The following is a 19,744-nucleotide window of genomic DNA, read 5'->3' as shown; positions in this document are numbered from 1 at the left end:
ACACATACAAACGTACATTGAATTTATTTGTTTTACAAAAATGGGATCATTATAAATATACACACATGTAATCCTAGAATCTGCTGTTTTCTTATATGTCATCTTTGCACATCTGTCCATGCTAGGAAATACATATTACTTTAAAAAAACAAAACAAACAACCTTTGGGTGACGAAAAGCTTTATAAGAAGGACTCTTTCTTTTTCTTAATTGTTTTTCTGTTTTCTGTCTTGAATGTAGTAGTTAACACAGTGTTTGAATGAATTAATCAATAAAGGAGGGGTCTCCATAGTGTGATTAAGTTTCAGTATTTCTGGAGGAAGGGTTTCTTTTCAGATAAGATTTTTATTCTCCGATGAAGATTGTGATGACATAGGATTGTAAAGAATGCCACGTGGGATCCAATCTGTAATCTTCCCAGTGTTTTGAGTGATAAATGACCCCAGGGAATCCTTTGTGACTGGGTACGCTCTTTCCCTGTGGTGTTCATTCCACCCTCACAAAGGCTAACCCAAAGAATTAGGGAATTCTTGTAAGGATTCTTGTGGCCAAAAGGGAAATGGAATCTTTTGGAAATCTAACACAGGTATTATCATGGCACTGAACTTTAAAGAAATTGGAATTTAAGAGTTGTTCTAAAGGCAGCTTTAGGAACCTAAATCTATTGCATAAACATAATTCTGCTCTTCTCCCTTAGTCTTCTCTTTCCTGACTTCCCATTGGTTTCCTTACCTCTTTTTCTACCTTACTATTTTAGCTTATTCTTTTTTTTTTTAAGATTGTATTTATTTGAGAGAGAGTGTATGCGTGAGCACAAGCACGAGGGTGGGAGGGGCAGAGGGAGAGGGAGAAGCAGACTGCCCGCCAAGCAGGGAGCCTGATGTGGCTGGATCCCAGGACCCTGAGATCATGACCTGGGCTAAAGGTAGAAGGCACGCATTTAACCGACTGAGCCACCCAGGCGCCCCTTAGCTTATTCTTAATTTTGAGTTGCTCAGACTCCTCAATTCTACTTCATATCTGTCCTCTGTTGGTTCTTTCAACCCCCCCTGCCTATTGTCTGATTCTTTCTACACATTTGGGAATATTTCCAAATTTCTGCTTACAGTCTGATTCCATATTTCTGGAAATATTTCCATATTTCTACCTATAGTCTGATTCTTTCCATAGTTCTAAATTTTTGAAAATGAGATTCTGACCTATTTTATCCCTGCTTGGCTAGAGCTCTCTGTGCCAGACCCTTGTATAGGCTGCCAGTAGTATATGAAATGGATACCATACTTCGGATGCCCACCTTGTCCCAATCAACTGTGAACTAGGAGCAAAGGACAGAATTATTGGAATAAAGAAAGAGTATCTGAGCTTGATCCCTCAGCAGGAATGGAGTCGGCCAGTTTCCCTCAGTATAGGCTATGCATGTTTCGGCAGGCAGCATGATTTATGTATTTATCTAGTAAGGCCATTAACCTGAAAATATTGCTAATTGGGAAAGCAAGGCTAATGTAAAAGAAACAATCGTGTACATGTTATAATGTATTTTTATAACAAATTTCTTGTTACAGAAGCGGCATCTATTGATTACCAAGAACATTTGAAAACACAGAGAACCAAAAAGAAGAAAACATTTGCAGTCCCCACCAGCCACAGTTTTCTATGAATTTTTAAGTGCTCAGTGTGTAGGAAAAACCGAAAGTGCTATGAGAAGTTCAGAAAACCAAGGGATAATGATGGAGTAGAAGAGAAGTGGGTGGCAAATATGGGGGAAGAAAGAATGTGAGTTAGGCCATGAAATATAGTGAAGATGTCATCTAGAGAGGGCTAGGTTTTTAGTAGGGGTACAATGGAAAAAGACACATAAGAGAGAGGTCTGGGATGTAGATGAAACCTTGAGAGGCTTTCTTTCACCTACTAGACTGGCGAAGATATATGCCTAGCATGGGCTATATTGTAGAGAAACAGTATGGGCTCTAACATAGAGAAACAGGGACTCTGCCCGACTGATAGAAATGTGAACTGGCAAAATCTTTTTGGTTGGACAATTTGGCAAGATATATTAAAATTTATAGCATGCTGATCCTTTGATCCAGCATTTGATCCAGCAATTTCATTTCTAGGAATTAATTACAAGAAATATTCATGTAAGTATGCAAAGATATAGATGTGTACAGAGTTTGTATAAGATTGTAATTATTCTCTCCTTAGAAGTTTAGTAGAATTTGTCAGTGAGGTCATCTAGGTCTGGAGGTTTGTTTATGGGAAGAGTTTTGAGGTTTGATTCAATTTCTTTAATGATTATAGGTCTGGTTAAGTTGTAAATTTTCTTTTTCTACACCCACATCCAGGATTTTTAATTTTTAGCAGAAAGGTTAATCCAGATGTCTGGCCTGCTGTATATCACTTCATATTACAACAGTGTTGAGTGCTAAGTCGCGCAACTTTGAATTGAATTTCACATTTTAAAAAACGCTTTCTCTAGGGCGCCTGGGTGGCTCAGTTGGTTAAGCGACTGCCTTCGGCTCAGGTCATGATCCTGGAGTCCCGGGATCGAGTCCCGCATCGGGCTCCTTGCTCAGCGGGGGGTCTGCTTCTCCCTCTGACCCTCCCCCCTCTCATGTGCGCTCTCTCTTTCTCTCTCTCAAATAAATAAATAAAATCTTTAAAAAAATAAAATAAAAAACGCTTTCTCTAGCTTTTATCCTGAATGATCAAGGACTAAATAAAATAAATCTCTCATCTCTTACTAACGTGCATTTTATTTTCCAGCTACAACATCAACAACGACCACCACCACTGTCACGACCACCACCACTACTACCACAACCACCAGTGGATTTACCTTGAACCTAAGGTCACTGACATCATCTGGGATTAATAACATTGTTCCAGTCGGTATTAATTCCCTACCATTTACTTCGACTGTTAAGTAAGCCTGTTTCTTGGAAAATTTGCGTGAATTTCATTTTATTTATCATACACAAGGTATAATTTGCTTGTGTAGCTTTAGAATAGTGTTTGAAAGTTAGGTAAATGACCCAGTCGAAGGAGCAGATAAAGGATTTCTGTAGCTTAGGAAGTGGAACGATTAATAGCACACCTTTGTTTTATTACCATTATAATGTGATTATTACTGTTACTAATAACAGCTAACATTTACTGTGCAATTACTATATGTTTAGCAATGTGACAGTGCTTTACAAACATCATGTCATTTAATCCTCACAATAACTCTATGAGGTAGGTGCTATTTTTGTTCCCATTTTATAGATGAGAAAACTGGAGCACGTAGAAATTTTTTACTGTGCCCCTGGTAATGGTAGAGCCAGGATTAAAATCCAGGCAGTTGAACTCCAGAGGCTGTATTCTTAGAACCTATGCCATGTTCTTCTCTAATTGTTTTTTTTTAATTAAACCTTTTATTTTGAGACCCTTGTAGATTCACATGTGCTTCTAAGAAATAATACAAAAAATCCTGTGTGTCCCTTACCTAGTATCTCCCGATAATAACATCTTGCAATGCTATTGGTGCAGTGATACAATCAAGATATAGAACAGTTCTATCAGTATGAGGATCCTTCCTGTTGCCCATTTATAGCCACACTTACTACCAATCCCTCCTTTCCCTGACCCTGGGCAACAATGAATCTGTTCTCCATTTCTATAATCTTGACATTTAAAAATGTTACACAAATAAATCCTATATTATGTGATCTTTGGGCATTATTTATTTATTTTTTTTTTAGTCATACTTCCTTGAGGTAAGTTTGTTATGTGCTTCAGTAGTTTGTTCTTTTTTATTTCTGAGTAGTAGCCCATGGTATTGTGGATGTACTATAGTTTAACTATTCACTTGTTGATGGACTTCTAAGTTGTCTCCAGTTTCTGGCTATTATGAATAAAGCTGTTTTTGTATTGTTTTGTTTTGTTTTTGTTTTTTGTTTTTTTGTGTGTGAATGTAAGTCTCATTTCTCTGGGATAAATGCCCAGAGTGCAGTTACTAGGTGGTAGAATTGTTGCATGTTTATTTTTTTTAAGATAATGCCAAATTCTTTTCCAGAGTGGCTGTGCCATTTTACACACTTGACAGCAATGTATGAGGGAGCCAGCTTGTCCACCTTCTCACCAGGATCTGGGGTTGTCACAATTTTTTATTTTAGCCCTTCTAATAGATGTGAAATGTTATCTCATTGTGGTTTTAATTTGCATTTTCCTGATGACTAATGATGTTGAGCATCTTTTTATGTGTTTATCTGCCACCAGCATATCCTCTTTGGTGACGTGCCTGTTTATGTCATGTCTTTTGTCTGTTTTCTACTTGAATTTCTTTTTTTAATTTCAAGTGTTGAGAGTTTTATATATTCTAGGTTCAGTCTTGTCAGATATGTGGTTCATAAATATTTTCTCTAAATCTGTAACTTGTCTTTTTGTCTTTTTAACAGGGTACTTTGCCAAACAAAAACTTTTAATTGATGAAGTCTAGTTTATCAATTTTTCCTTTAATGGACCATGTTTTAATGTCAAGTTTAGGAGATCTTTGCCTAACTCTAGATACCAAAGATTCTCTGTTTTTTTCTAAAAATTTTACAGTTTTACATTTTGCATTTAAAACAGGAACCACTTTGAGTTAATTTTTGTATGAAGTGTGAGTTTTAGAGCAAGGTTCATTTTTTTTTGTCTTGGGTGTCCAATTTTTCCAGCATCATTTGTTGAAAGGCAGTCTTCAACTTCCTCCATTGAAATACTTTTACACCTTTGTCAAAAATCAATTGGACATATTTGTGTCAAATTTTATTCTGCCTCAATTGGTACAATATTTTAGGAATTTTCCTCTTTAGTTTAATAATATAGTGAATTACATTGATTGATTTTCAGATGTTGAGCAGCCTTACATACATAGGATAAATTTGACTTGGTCATGGTGTATAATTTTTTTTATACATTTTTAGATTAGTTTGCTAGTATTTTGCCTGAGGACTTTGATATTTAAGTTCATGAGAGATATTAGTCCATAGTTTTGTTTTCTTTCATTTTTTATTCTGTCTTCATTTTTGATATGTGAATAATAGTAGCCTCATAAAATGATCTGGGAAGTATCCTCTTCTGTTTTATAGAAGGAATTGTATAAAATTATATAAAAAATTGTTTGTTAAATGTATGGCAGAATTCTCCAGTGAAACCTCTGGGCCTGGGTATTTCTTTTTTGGGAGCTTTTAAGTTACAAATCAATTTCTTTAATGGTTCTAGGACTATTCATTATCTGTTTCATCTTTGATAAGTTCTGGTAGTGTGTGGTATTCAAGGAATTGGTTTGGTTTTCTAAGTTGTTGAATTTATGACTATAAAGTTGTTTGTAGTATTTGCTCTTTGTGCTTTTAATAGCTGTTTCATTTCTTATATTGGTGTTCCATACCTTTCTTTTATCAATTTTATTCATCCTTTCCCAAAGAAGTAGCTTTTGTTTCACTGATTATTCTCTATTGTTTTCATTTTCAATTGCATTGATATCTACTATTTATTATTTCTTTCCTTCTGATTGTGTTGGGTTCATATTGCTCTTTTTCTGGTTTCTTGAGGTATGAACTTAGATTATTGATTTGAGACCTTTCCCTTTTCCTAATGTAAGCGTTTAATGCTATAAATATCCTCACCATTGCATTAGCTGTGTACCACAAAAAAGATTTCATTTGTTTAGTTGAGAGAGAGAGAGAGGGCGAGAGAGAGAGAGAGAGAGCACATGAGTGGGGGGGAGGAGCAGAGGGAGAGGGACAAGCAGACTCCCCGCTGAGTGGGGAACCTGATGTGGGGTTTGATCCCAGGACCCTGAGATCATGACCTGAGCCGAAGTCAGACACTTCAACTACTGAGCCACCCAAGTGCCCCTGTGTGTACCACATGTTCTGTTATGTTTTATTTTCCTTTTCATTCAATTCTGTCTACTTTTCAAATTGCCTTTACGAATTCCTCTTTAACCCATAGATTATTTAGAAGTATGTTGTTTAATTTCCAAGTGCTTGCAGATTTTCATATTTTCTTTCAATATCGATTTCTAATTTGATTCTATTATAGTTGAAGAACATGCTCTGTATGACTTGAGTCATTTTGTATTTGTTCAGGTTCGTTTTATAATGAAGTTAGAGTCTTTCTTGGTGGCTGTTCCATGGGCACCTGAAAGTTGTGTTTTCTGCTGTTGGGTGGAGTGTTTTATATATGATGATGAGTTCCTACTTCATTGTATTTTCAGATCTGTATCCTTGCAGCTTTTCTCTCTATTGCTTCTTTTAGTTGTGGAGAGTGGCAGTTTGAAGTCTCCAACTAGAATTGTGAAATCCTCTGTTTCTACCTTGCTCTATCTGTTTTGCTTTTTGTATTTTGAGGTTCTGCTATTTGGTTGCCTACATGTTTAGGATTGTTGGCCTTCCCTGGTGCTTTGATTCCTTTATCATTATGCAATGTCCCTCTTTGGTAATTTTCTTTGCTCTAAGAAAGTGACCTTATTTGGTATTAATATAGCCATCTCTTAAAAAATTAATCTTGCATGTATATCTTTTTCCATCGCTTTACTTTCAATCTATTTGTGTCTGTATTTGAAATGAGTTTCTTGTAGATAGCATATGGATGGATCATAATTTTTATCCACTCTGCCAATTTCTGCCTTTTAGTTGGTATATTTAGCACATTTACATTTAAGCTAATTACTGATATGTTAGGGCTCAAGTCTGCTCTTTTATTACTTCTGTTTTTGTTTTTCTTTTGTTTTTTAATTTCCCTATGGGATACTCAAACATTTTTTAGGGTTCCATTTTGTTCTATTTTTATAGTGTTTCTGAGTATATTGCTTTGTATAATTTTCTTACTAGTTGCTCTAGGTATTACAGTATACATACGTAACTTCTAATAGTCTAGTCATGTTGACATTTTACCACTTTGGTAATTCCATTTAGCTCCCTTAACTCTTCTTACCTTTTAAGTTTAATTGTCTCAAGTATTTCTCTGTGTACATTGAACACCACATTATGTGGTGTTACACCTTTTGCTTCAGCCATCAAATATGACCTAAAAAATTCATGAGAAGTAGGATAGTCTATTATATTTATCCTTTTTGTTCATTTTGACTTTCCTTTAAGAAGTTCCAAGCCTTCTTCTGTTTTCTTTTTTTTTTCCTGATTAGCCAAATTTTTTTTTTTTAAGATTTTTATTTATTTATTGAGAGAGATAGTGATAGAGAGAGAGCATGAGAGGGGGGAGGGGCAGAGGGAGAAGCAGACTCCCCGCCGAGCAGGGAGCCCAATGCGGGACTCGATCCAGGGACTCCAGGATCATGACCTGAGCCGAAGGCAGTCGCTTAACCAACTGAGCCACCCAGGCGCCCTGATTAGCCAATTTTTGAGGGTAGGTTTGCCAGCAACAAAAAAATCTTGCAAGGAATATCTTTATTTTCCTTTCATTTCTAAAGGACATTTTCACCAGATAGAGAAGTTGTGGTCAACAGTTTTTGGTTTTTTTTTTTTTTCTTTCAGTACTTGAAAAATGTTGTGACACTTCCTTTTAGCCTCCATGGTTTAAGATGAGAAATATGCTGTCATTCGAATTGGTATTACCTTTTAAGTAATGTGTTGTTTCTCTCTGGCTACCTTCAAGATTGTTTTTCTTCCTTTATCTTTAGTTTTCAGAAATTTAAGTATTATGTGTCTTAGTGCAAATTTCTTTGAGTTATTCTGTTTGGGGTTTGCTCAGCATCTTAAATTTGTAGATTTATGTCATTTGCCAAATTTGGGAAGTTTTCACCTTTATTTTTCAGAATACTTTTTCAATCCCATTTTCTCTTTTCCTCTCTAATCTATCATCCTCCGATGGTACGAATGTTACCTCTTTTATTATTGTCCTCTAGGTTCTTTAGATTTTTTTTTTCATTTTTTGTGTCTTTTTCTCTTTGCTGTTCTGTAAATTCTATTGATCTACTCTCAAGTTTGTTGATTCTATCCTTTGTCATCTTCACTCTAGTATCAAACTCTCTAAGTGAGCTTTTTATTTCAGTTATTTTAGTTTCCAGTTCTATAATTTCCATTTGATTGTTTTTCGTAACCTCAGTTTCTTTGCTGAGATTTTCTAGTTTTCGTTTGTTTCTAGAAAATTCATAATTGCTTATTGGAGTATTTTTTGATGGTTGCTTTAAAATTCTTTTCAGAGAATTCCAATGTCTGATACCTCTCACTGTCAGTGCCTTTGGATTGTCTTTTCTCTTTTGAGTTGTGATTTTCCTGGTTCTTGATAGGACAGATAATTTTCAGTTGTATTCTGGACATTTATGTCTGTTATGTTAGGGGAGTCTTTTTTTCAAATCAAGTAATCCTTTTGTTGGGGTGTAGTACAAGGGTTGGGCATGTTTGTATCTTCAGCTTCCTACTAGACCCTGCCCATACCACCCCAGTACAAGTAAAGCCTCGATGCAGATGAATGGTATGGAAGTTCAGCTACCCCCTCAGCCCTGCTGATTCATTCCCCATGAAAGTGGGGCAATGGGTCACACCACTTCATTGCCTCAAGTGGGGATGTAAGCTTAGCCCTCAGCTGGGTCCCTGGGACCCCAGAACAAGAGGAAGTGGGGTACTAACTCATACTGCTTAGTTGCTGCAGGGTAGAGGCAGAATTTCAACTTCCTTTGGGGCACCACTGGCACAAAAGGAGTGAGGAAGCAGGATATCAACTATTATGCCTTTTATCACTTCATTCAGCCTTTTGGTGCTGGTTTGGTATGGAAGCCTAGCTCCCTCCTGGGTCTCGCTGACACAGGCTTTGGGGAGAAAGGGGGTCAGAGTGCTGACTAGCCCTGCTTTGCCCTGCCTCATTCAGCCTTGATTTCTCCAGTAGGTGTGGAGGTTAAGCTCCCCACTGAGCCTTGCTGACACTCGGGTTGTGGGAAGTGGAGTCCTTACTAGCTCCAGTTTGCATTACTTTGTTCAGTCTCAGTGATGCCAGGTGTGTATAGAGGTTAAGCTCCCCATTGGGTCCCACTGATACTGAAGACAAGCGGTGAAGCCTAACGGTAACTAATCCTTTCTCGCTCTGCTTTATTAAGTCTTATTGCTGCTGGGTGGGTATTTAGATTCAGCTTGTCACTGGCCTTCGCTGACAGAACCCTGGTAGAGAAAAGAGAACACTACCTGCCTCTACTGAGCAGAGAATTGATGATTACCTCTCTGCTCAGTCCTGCTGACACTGCCCCAGCAAAGGAATCAGAGCATTGCCTGGTTCTGCCAGTCACGGGCTGGCAAATCAGCTGCCTGCTTAGCCTATCTGATACTACCTAGCAGGGGAATCAGAGTTCTCCTCGGTTCTGCCCAGTGGAGGATGGAAGATCAGCTGCCTACTCTGTTTTGTGGATGCTACTTAGATTGGGAATGGATCATTTTGACTAAAAGCTATGGGGAGAGGGAGTCCTGTCTCTGGCCACATGCACCCAAGATGGAGCTTGCATCGTGCTGAGCTGAGGGTGAAGGAAGGGAGCAGCTGTGGCACAGACTTTAGCTGTTCTTACTGAAATTTGGTAGATTTCTTAATAGATTTTTTTTTTTTTTTTGCTATATTCCTTTAGGGTCATTTCCAAAGATTTTGAAATGGTTGTTTTTAAAATAATCTTGACCACCTATGCTGGTTTTGTTGGGGAGCAGGTCTGAAAAACTCATGTGTTATTTTCTTCTCTAAGTCCTCCTATGTTATTCATTTAAAAAATACAGTTATACTTTTAAAAATATGATCATATGATCTTACTGTATCCTTTTTTTAGTGCAATTGTAACTCCCGTAATGACATACGGTCAGCTGGAGGGTCTGATAAACAAATGGAACCTTGATTTAGAGGATCAAGAGAGGTACTTTCTTCACCAGGCCACTCAGGTCAATGCTTGGGACCGTACATTGATTGAAAATGGTGAGAAGGTAAGAAGATAGTCTCATTAATCTACCTGTATTGTACAAGTATTTTCAAAGTCTCATTAATCTACCTGCATTGTACAAGAGCATTGTACACAGACCTGTGTTTTGTGGTTAATTTTCTATCCCAATATTGGTGATCAACTGAAAAATATTTTCCTTTGTAACGAGTTGAATTAGGAAATTGTTCATATTTGAAGTGTATATGAGAAAATTAATATTGCCTTAAAATTACAACATAAATTCAAATATTTACATTATTGTATTCTTGTTTTCCTTTATAGATTACTACTTTACATGGAGAAGTGGAAAAAGTGAAACTGGATCAGCAGAGGTAGAACCTTAGACTCCCTAGGTTGAAAGATTAAAGATCTATTTCTTTGTCCATTCTTTTTTCCTTGTTGTAATTTTTGACATTGATTTTGACGCTCCAAATTCCTTTCATCGGCCCTTCCATTGACTTGTTTTTTTTAGGCTGGAACAAGAATTGGATTTTATCCTGTCACAGCAGAAGGAACTGGAAGATCTCTTGACCCCTTTAGAGGAGTTTGTGAAGGACCAGAGTGGGTCTGCTTATCTGCAGCATGCAGATCAGGAGCATGGAAAGACGTAAGTAACTGAATAAGGATCAAGGAATGGGACAAAACTTAGCTACTTTAAAAAAAAAGGGAAAAAATAGAATTGAAGGGCAGGGAATAAAAATTGGTAGAAAAGGACAAATTCTTGTAGTTGCCATTTATCAACTTATTTGGCTGTTTTCCGTTTAACTTTTCAAGATGCTTGAAAATGAAGTAATCATTCTGGCAGTTTTGTTTTATAGCATTTTGTACACTTATTAATCTCAAGCTTATACTCGACCACTGTAAAGTTTTTATATTTGTCAAGTTTGTTCTTAAATTAGAAATACAAGTTTTATGTGTGTGGTGTCATAGTATCGTGGGATATTTATGGTCTCCTGTTTATATGGACTCTTTTAAACCTAATGTTCATGCAATTGCTTCAGTGATAAATCATTGGCTATTTTAAAGGCAATTTGTTAATCTGGGGACAGACTGTACAGCTTTCAAAAATGGAATGATTTTGTCAGTGTCTTGGGCTGAATATATTTTTGTGTGTGTGTGAGATTCAGTCTTTTTGTTGATAATATTATCAAGTGTCCCCACAGTAACTTTATCTCTCCGGAACTGAAATTTGGTAATCAGGCCAAATAATAAAGTGTTATTAGGAAAACTTGTCTGAATGTGCTACATAAACCAGACTGAGACCAAATCAGACTCCCTTTGGTACTGAATTATTAGTGAGTTAAGACTGAGCTTATTTTCTAAAGGCTTGCTAATTAACTTTTTTGTAGGTGCATTAAATATGGTAAGTAAGGCTAATCTGTATGGATCCTAGTTCTATTTCTGCTTTTGTATTTCAGCCTTTGTGAATCTTTTTTTTTTTCTTTGCATTGCTTTCTATGCACTCTCTCATTTTTTGAAACCTAGAGACTTACACTTTTGGCCATGAGTACCTAACTGTAATTTGAAGGAATAATGAAACATAGTTCTTTCCAATTGTTTTTATGTAGTCAGATTTATATTGTGATGGAATCTTCAGTAGGACCTTCACCAATCAAGGTAACCAATTACCTTTAAATACTCTGGGACAGAAAGGCGATAGATAGTCATCAATAAATCTCATTGAATCCTTTTATCTTTATAGACATTAAGGTTGAAAAACTCTGATCACTTTAATTCATAAACATATTATTGACTAGGTTAAGTGTGTATGTATGTATGTGTGTAAATAGTTCAGGTGGAAATCTTGAGAATTTAGCCAACTAATATTTGCTATGAACTTAGCAGATTTATCTGCCTTTGATTATTGTTAATCTCATTTCTCAAAACATCTTTTGTTGGATGATGGAGTATATTTATATAAGGTTTTACTTTGAAAATTTACGTATTTAAAATCATTGAAGACATCTCAGCACTTATTGAATACTCCTAAACACCGAATAACTGTATCATGTATCTAAATGTCTTATGAGTTCATTGTAAGAGCTAAAAAGAGTTTCATTGCTTCAGAGCTCCCCAGGACATTATCCAGAGGGTAAATAGGTGACTATAAAAATGCCGAGATGCTTAAAAGCCTTCACCTATGGAGTCTTTTTAGAATATGGTAATAATAAGGTCATGAATGCCGCCTACATAAAAATGTGCCATTTTGTCATAACTGAGACCTACTTAGAAGGCAGGGGGACTTGGTGAAAATCCAGCTGGCAGGATCATCTTTGTATGTCAGTAACGAGACATAGCGGCGAAAGCATTTCTTGTTAATCTCTATTTTACCTGCTTTTTCAGTTATAAATTAGCAGAAAATATAGATGCTCAGCTGAAACGAATGGCCCAAGATCTCAAGGACATTATTGAGCACCTGAATACATTTGGAAGTCCTGCTGACACTACTGACCCGGTGTGTGAACTGCTTTATCTCTTTAGACAACCAAGATTTTAGTGTGAACTTAACATTCTGTGAGTTCCTTTAGCTAGTGCTGTCTTCTTGTGCTCCTTACCTGCCTCTACAGACAGATATGAACTTTGGGGTATGGTTAAGTGGGGCAGGAAAGATTTAGGAGCAGAAAAGTTTGAGATTTTGTGATTATTCTCAGGAGCGTAAAAAAAAAAAAAGACGACTTTCCTCCTTAAATGTTCAGGGTTTTCTCCCTGTTCTTCACATAGCTAAATATGTCCCTGCACTTACTTTTCTGTTCCCTTACTCATTGGCTATTTCATTCTTCCTTTTACATGTTTTTCTATGGATTCATGTAAGTGTGAGTATGTATGTTTGGGTTTATTAGGTATATCCAGGCAATCCTTAACTTATGACTGGGTTATGTCTTAAAAGTTTGGTAAGTCAACTATTTGAGTCTTAAAATATATTTTTCCATAGAAACTTTGTTAGATGTGATTATTAGGTTTCCCCCTGCCTTGTACAATCTACCTACCTCATAATGTCAGTGTACTTTAGCATGGGAAAATAAACCTGAGGCTCCAATTAGAGGGTTGAGATGTTTTGAATTAATTTGGCCATAGGAAAGGATTGGTACTTTTCCCCTTTATCTATGCTCTAATTAAAGAGCTTATTTTCCTCTACCTTTCCCAATTGTCTTAGCAACTAAATGGGAGTTCTCCTTTTTCCCCTTTCTCACTCCCTGGCAGTAATGGTAAGAGGAATCTCCCATTGTAGGAACTCCCATTGTACTCTCTGTCTGTTGAGTATAATTCAGAGTGGGGCCAGAATCTGGGTAGGTGAGGACAAAGAATATATATCGTGATTATTCTTTAGTAAGCTCTTTGTCCAATCATACAGACAGTTCTTTATCTATGTACACATTACTAGCTTTTTTTAATTATAAAGAGACAGCATGGTATAGTTGAGAAAGCATTAGAATCTTATTTAAGTCACTTAATCTCTCTGGATCTTAGCTCCTTCTTTTGCAAAATGTCAAGGGTGGACTTAAATGATCTTGAAGTCCCCTCTAGCTATAAAAAGTATGCCATTCTCTACTTTGGGTGAATCTAAAATTGAACAAAGACAAATACAAATTAGTCTGGGATTATCCATGCTACCATCTCCTTGTGTTCACATAGATGATCAAGAGTTGACAGAATATAAGTTTTCTTTTTATGAAATATTAGCTCAGCATTGTGATTATAAAGTCCACAATTATAAAAGAATTTTTATGCATAAATAAATACATGCAGATTTAGACATGAGGCAGAGCTGAAATCTAGTCTCTCTGTGTTGAAATAAAATAAGAAAACCTGAACAGAGTAAGTAAAAAGGGACTGTAATCCTATCCTTATCCTTTTTTTCTACTTGGATTGTTTTATTTTGGTAGTGGGGAGTAAATGGTGTGAGTCTTTTCTTTTTGTTTTTCCTCACAAGGGTGATTGAGATGTTTAAGATGAGTGAATTAAAGATAATTGCTGCTCAATAGCAGGACAAAAGAAGCAAGAGATCAGCAACAATTCATCTCTTTTCTCAGATAGCATAAATCACTGGGCAAGAAGCAGAGAAAACATTTGCTGAACAATAATATTCTTTTTTTTTTTTTTTTTTTAAAGATTTTATTTATTTATTCATGAGAGACAGACAGACAGAGAGAGAGAGAGGCAGAGGGAGAAGCAGGCTCCCAAGGAGCAGAGAGCCCGATGCGGGACTCGATCCCAGGACCCTGGGATCATGACCTGAGCCGAAGGCAGACGCTTAACCATCTGAGCCACCCAGGCGCCCTGAACAATAATATTCTTGAAGATAATTTATTGTAACCAGATCAACAAAGCTTCCTTACTGTGGGCCATACACCAGGGTAGAAAAATAGCCACAGTGTTTAACACTATTCACAGTGTTGGGATTTACCTGTTTATTTTTACTGTTTGTATGCAGGGGCAGTGGTGGGGGATGGGGTAGAGAGTAGGGGAGTGTGGGGGAGATGGGAGAGACCACCTAATACCTAAAATTTTTATTAAGCAGATCCATATTGTGGTATATGGTCTTCAGTTACATTTTCTTACAAAAACTCATTGTTCCTACTACAAGTTGTATTTCTATTTGTTATGTTAAAATACACGAAATTTCTGTTTTCATTACATACTGTTCTTTTAAGTGTGGTAACATTTTCATTTCCTCCTACTTCCATTATTATCCTGGACTTTACTAGAATAGTCTTCAAAAGCATTCTAAGAAATTTTAAATGTCTAGTGTGTCTCATTACAAAGTTAATACATATACTTACTCAATGTATTAAGCTTGGAAAATACGGAAATCTGTGAAGAAAATTAAATCACCTCTATTACCAGTACCCTGCTAATATATTGGTATATTTTTTCCAAGTCTTTTTGCTATGCTGGTAAAAATTCTCCTTTTGTTTTAAATAGCATTGGAAACATACGTATATGGAGTTTTGTATTCTGTCTTCATTTCATATTCTTTCACAGTGTTTTCTCAAAATTTTAAGCATTCTTTGAAAACTGGAAATCTTTGAAAATATTTATGACTTTATAATATTTCATTAGAGGTGATTTTACCATAATATGTTGAATTACTGTTTTAAATTGATGGAGAGACTGTTTCCAATTTTTTGCCATTATACAGTTACTCTGTAATGACCAGTTATGTTTAGATCTGATTATTTCCTCTGGATAGGTTCCTAGAAGTAGAATATATTGAGTTAAAAGGTATGAATATTTTAAGACTGTTGATATATATTGTAAAAATTACATTTTGAAGGGTTGGGTCAATTTTTATTACTATAGGCTGTATAAGAATGTACCTATTTTCTCCACACAGTTGACAACTGAGTATTACCATTTATTAAAAATTGCTGACTTGGAAATCTTGCTATTTGCAACAATATGGTTGGACCTTGAGGGCATTATGCTAAGTGAAATTAAGTGAGACGGAGAAAGACAAATACCATATGATCACACTTATGTGTGGAATTTAAAAACACCAACACCAAAAATACATGCTCATAGATACAGAGAACAGATTGGTGGTTGCCAGAGGCAGGGTTGGGTGGTGGGTGAAATGGGTGAAGGTGGTCAAAAGGTACAAGTTTTCAGGTATAAAATAAGTTATGGGGATGATAATGTACAGCATGGCGACTATTGTTAATAATACTGTATTGCAAATTTGAAAATTGCTAAGCGATTAGATCTTTAAATGTTATTATCACAAGAGAAAAAAGTTTTTAACTACATATGGTGATAGATGTTAACAAGACATATTGTGGTGATCATTTTGCAATATATACAAATAGCAAACCATTACGTTATATGCCTGAAACTAATAGAATGTTATCTGTCAGTTATACCTCAACAAAAAATTGCTGATTTGGTTGAAAAAAGTAGTATTTTAAATTTTATATGAATTTTGTGTCTTGTGAAATGTCTCTTAGTGTTTTTTTAACTTATTTTTGTACTGTAGTAGTCAGTGTCTTATTGAATTACAGGAGTCAAATTCTTGACAGTTACAAAATAGTTAGATTGAAATAATAGAAAGATGTAATGAACATTACAAATATGAAATAGCAAAAAAAAGCCATTAATACTTTATATATCCTCAGTCCATTTCTTACCAAAAGAAAGGAAAAGTCATTTCCTAATTTCAATTTTTTATGTTTGTTTTGTTTACCATATCAGAATTATCATAATTAAAAATTTTGTATGTGTTTTTAGCTTCAGCAGATCTGCAAGATCCTGAATGCTCATATGGACTCTCTACAGTGGATTAATCGGAATTCAGGTGGGAGTTTATTTGTATGTGAAGCTATCTGTTATTGCAAGTAGAAAATGTGACACAAGTCAGGTTTTGTGCACCACGACCACACTCAAATGAGAGCTTGGTTATAGGGGTTTAACTTAACTTACAGTATGTATACATTAATTCTGAAGAACTATAATTGCTTGTTTTTATAAAATGGAACACAGTAAGAATAAACTAGAAACTAATGAAAATAGGGGCTGTATAGGAATGAGGTTGGGGAGATAGGGACAGAAGCAGGACTTCTCTATGTATACCTCTTAATATAGTTTTGATTTTTGGCCCACATAAAAGTTTAAATACTCAAAAACTAGAATTAAGCCAAAAATACTGGGAAGAAAGACAAATGCTAAAATTGGATACATACAAACTGAAACCAAGCAAACCTGGGTAACTATAACATAATCATCCAGCTCAGATAACTTTTGAACATGGTGTTCTTGATAGTACATTCTTACTAGTATATAATTTAAGGACAGAAAGAACTGCAAAGAAATCTTAAACTTTCTTAATAGGTTATTGTTAGTTTCAGAATTATACTATATAATAATGATATTATTGCCATCCTATATATTGTAGGAAAAAGCAGAGGCATAAGGATAGTGATGATAATGGAAGACAAGATAAAATAGAAGATACTATTCTGTTCCTTCTTTTATGTTTGCATTGTAAATTTGATGCAAATATTAGTATGACTTCCTGGTCCCTTGTTCTGTTTATAGAAAGGGCCAAGAAGCAATGACTAACCCCAGTAGCAATGAACAGCACATCAAGAACCTAAATCTTGGTTTCTAAAAACCATTCCCATTAAAAGTAACCAAGGCTTCTTGGGGAAATATCTAATCTCAGGTTTCAGGCAGGGAATGTGCAGGTTGAGTTTGGAACTTTTTTATTTTTATTTTTTGAGAGAGAGAAAGAGAGAGAGAGAGTACAAGCATGGGAAAGGGGGCAGAAGGAGAGGGAGGGAGAGAGAATTTTAAGTAGGCTCCATGCTCAGCACAGAGCGTGACCTGGGGCTTGATCTCAGGACCCTGAGCAGAAGTCAAGAGTCAGATGCTTAACCGGCTGAGCCACCCAGGCACCCCGGGAACTTTTCATAGAAGAAAATAGATTGTTCAAAACTAATGGTGTTATATCAGGACACAAAACTGTGCTTGAATGGGCTTCTATTGGCCAAATTAGAATGGTTTGAACATCAAAAAGAATATCAGTAATGGATTATTATAATACACTGAGGGGGGGAAATCCATGAATCTGCAGTGATAGGAGAGGGAGGAGGAGAGGGAGAAAGTGGGGAGGGGGAGGGAGAGAGAGAGAAATGGGAAGTGCAGGGAAAAGCCTTTATAGAAGTGTGACAGCTAATAATTGTGGAGAGAATGATAGAATTAGAGAATCACAATTAAAAAAATTTCAACAGAGCATTATTAAGCTTACCCTGATCTTGAATACCTTGCCTCATTTATAAAATGTTTCAGCTGTCAGTCATTTCTTGGCAGAAAAAATATGCTAGAAGGAATGGACTAAATACAGATTGCATGTTACTGGGTTAATTTAAAAAAGCAGTTTTATTGAAGTATAATTTACATATCATAAATCTCACCCATTTTAGTATGTGTGCTGCCTAAGCGAGCACAATTTCACCCATTTTAATTGTACAGTTTAGTGAGAAAGCCACCATTTTGCCTCCCCAGCATCATGATGATTCAGGCAAGGGTCATCAGTAAATGCTAATACCACTGAGTTTAAGATTGTTGGGGAACAGGATATTTACATGGTCTCAAAAGTATCACTCCACACATTACTTAAAAATTTTAAAGAAGAAAATGTGCCTTTACAACAGAACTATCTGACAAGTACCACATTAACCAAGTGATAAAATTTAATATCACTAATAGTGGGATAACTCCATGTGCCTCTTGATCTGACATGATAAGAAATATACAATATCATAGATGTAATATTCTTATCAAAACTGGTTCATCTGAATCTAATCATAAGAAAACAATCAGACATTCTACAGGTAGAGACATTTTGGAAGATAATGTAGTATTCTTCTAAAAAATGTTTAACTGAATAAAATCACAAAATAATCAGACACTCTATGTGTAACACATTGTGAAACATAATTGGCTTGGGACTTTTTAAAAAGTCAGTCATGGGAAACAAAAAAAATTCAAAACCAAGTTAAGGGGATTGTCTCAGATTAAAAGAAACATAACAATTAAGTCGTCTACTATGTTAATTTTGGATACTGGATCAAAACCAAGAAGACTTTCTTCTCTTCTCTCCTTCTTTCTTTCATTCTTTTGTTCTTTCTCTCTTTCATTCTCTCGTTCGCTTTCTTTCCCCCTTTCTTTCCTTGCCTTCCTTCCTTTCTTACTGCCTGCCTTCCTTTCTTTTTATTTTTTATTGAGGTATAATTGAACTATGACATTGTATTAGTTTCAGGTGTACAAATAATGATTCAACATTTATATACACTGTGAAATGATCATCACAATAAGTCTAGTTAGCAACCATCATCATACAGAATTACAAAAAAATTTTTCTTGAATTTTTTTTGTTTCCCATGACTGACTTTTTTTAAAAAGTCCCAAGCCAATTATATTTCACAATGTGTTACACATAGAGTGTCTGATTATTTTGTGATTTTATTCAGTTAAACATTTTTTAGAAGAATACTACATTATCTTCCAAAATGTCTCTAGCTGTAGAATGTCTGATTGTTTTCTTATGATTAGTGATATTAAATTTTAGTATTTACTTCCTTGGCAACTTTCAAGTATACACGAAAGTATTATTGACTATAGTCACCATGCTGTACATTACATCCCCATGACTTATTTATTTTATAATTGCAGTTTGTACCTCTTGACCCCCTTCACCCATTTCGCCTTCTCCTCTCTAGCAAACACTGTGCTGTTCTCTGTATTTATGAGTTTTGTTTTGTTTTGTTTGTTCATTTGTTTTTTAGATTCCACATATAAGTGAAATCATATGGTATTTGTCTTTGTCTGACTTATTTCACATAGCATAATACCCTTTAGTTCCATCCTTGTTGTCACAAATGGCAAGATTTCATTTTTTTATGGGTGAGTAGTATCCCATTGTGTGTGTGTGTGTGTATACCAAATCTTCTTTTTCTAAAAAAATTTTTAATTCCAGTATAATTAATGATGTTGTATTAGTTTCAGGTGTATAATATAGTGATTCAACAATATCTGTACATTACTCAGTGCTCATCATGATAAGTGTACTCTTAATCCCCTTCACCTATTTCACCCATCCCCCCATCCACCTCCTCTCTGTGTTCCAAATCTTCTTTATCCATTCATCCAGCAATGGACACTAAAGACTAGGGCCATATCTTGGCTATTGTAAATAATGATGCAATTAACAAAGGGCATGTATATCTTTTCAAATTAGTGTTCTCATTTTCTTCAGATGAACACATGGTACTGGAATTGCTGGGTCATTGGTAGTTCTATTTTTAATTTTTTGAGGAA

At 35.6% G+C, this 19,744-nt stretch overlaps 1 protein-coding gene across 1 annotated transcript in view; it reads left to right on the top strand.

Annotated features, from left to right (window-relative positions):
* The window catches only part of NUP62CL (nucleoporin 62 C-terminal like), a 77,721-nt gene that overhangs the window by 37,825 nt on the left and 20,152 nt on the right, over positions 1 to 19,744 (top strand). The window contains exons 5-10 of the mRNA XM_035005321.1: positions 2,764 to 2,923; positions 9,782 to 9,932; positions 10,211 to 10,260; positions 10,401 to 10,535; positions 12,272 to 12,383; positions 16,154 to 16,220. Coding sequence (XP_034861212.1) covers positions 2,764 to 2,923; positions 9,782 to 9,932; positions 10,211 to 10,260; positions 10,401 to 10,535; positions 12,272 to 12,383; positions 16,154 to 16,220 — 675 coding nt within the window. The remainder of the gene's footprint in view (positions 1 to 2,763; positions 2,924 to 9,781; positions 9,933 to 10,210; positions 10,261 to 10,400; positions 10,536 to 12,271; positions 12,384 to 16,153; positions 16,221 to 19,744) is intronic.

The sequence above is a fragment of the Mirounga leonina genome, unplaced genomic scaffold (genome assembly GCF_011800145.1).
Source record: "Mirounga leonina isolate KUSES-001 unplaced genomic scaffold, KU_Mleo_1.0 Mir_101664, whole genome shotgun sequence".
Taxonomy (NCBI): Eukaryota; Metazoa; Chordata; class Mammalia; order Carnivora; family Phocidae; genus Mirounga; species Mirounga leonina.
Note: the sequence above shows the minus strand (reverse complement) of the source record. Positions and strands in the feature narration are given on the sequence as shown.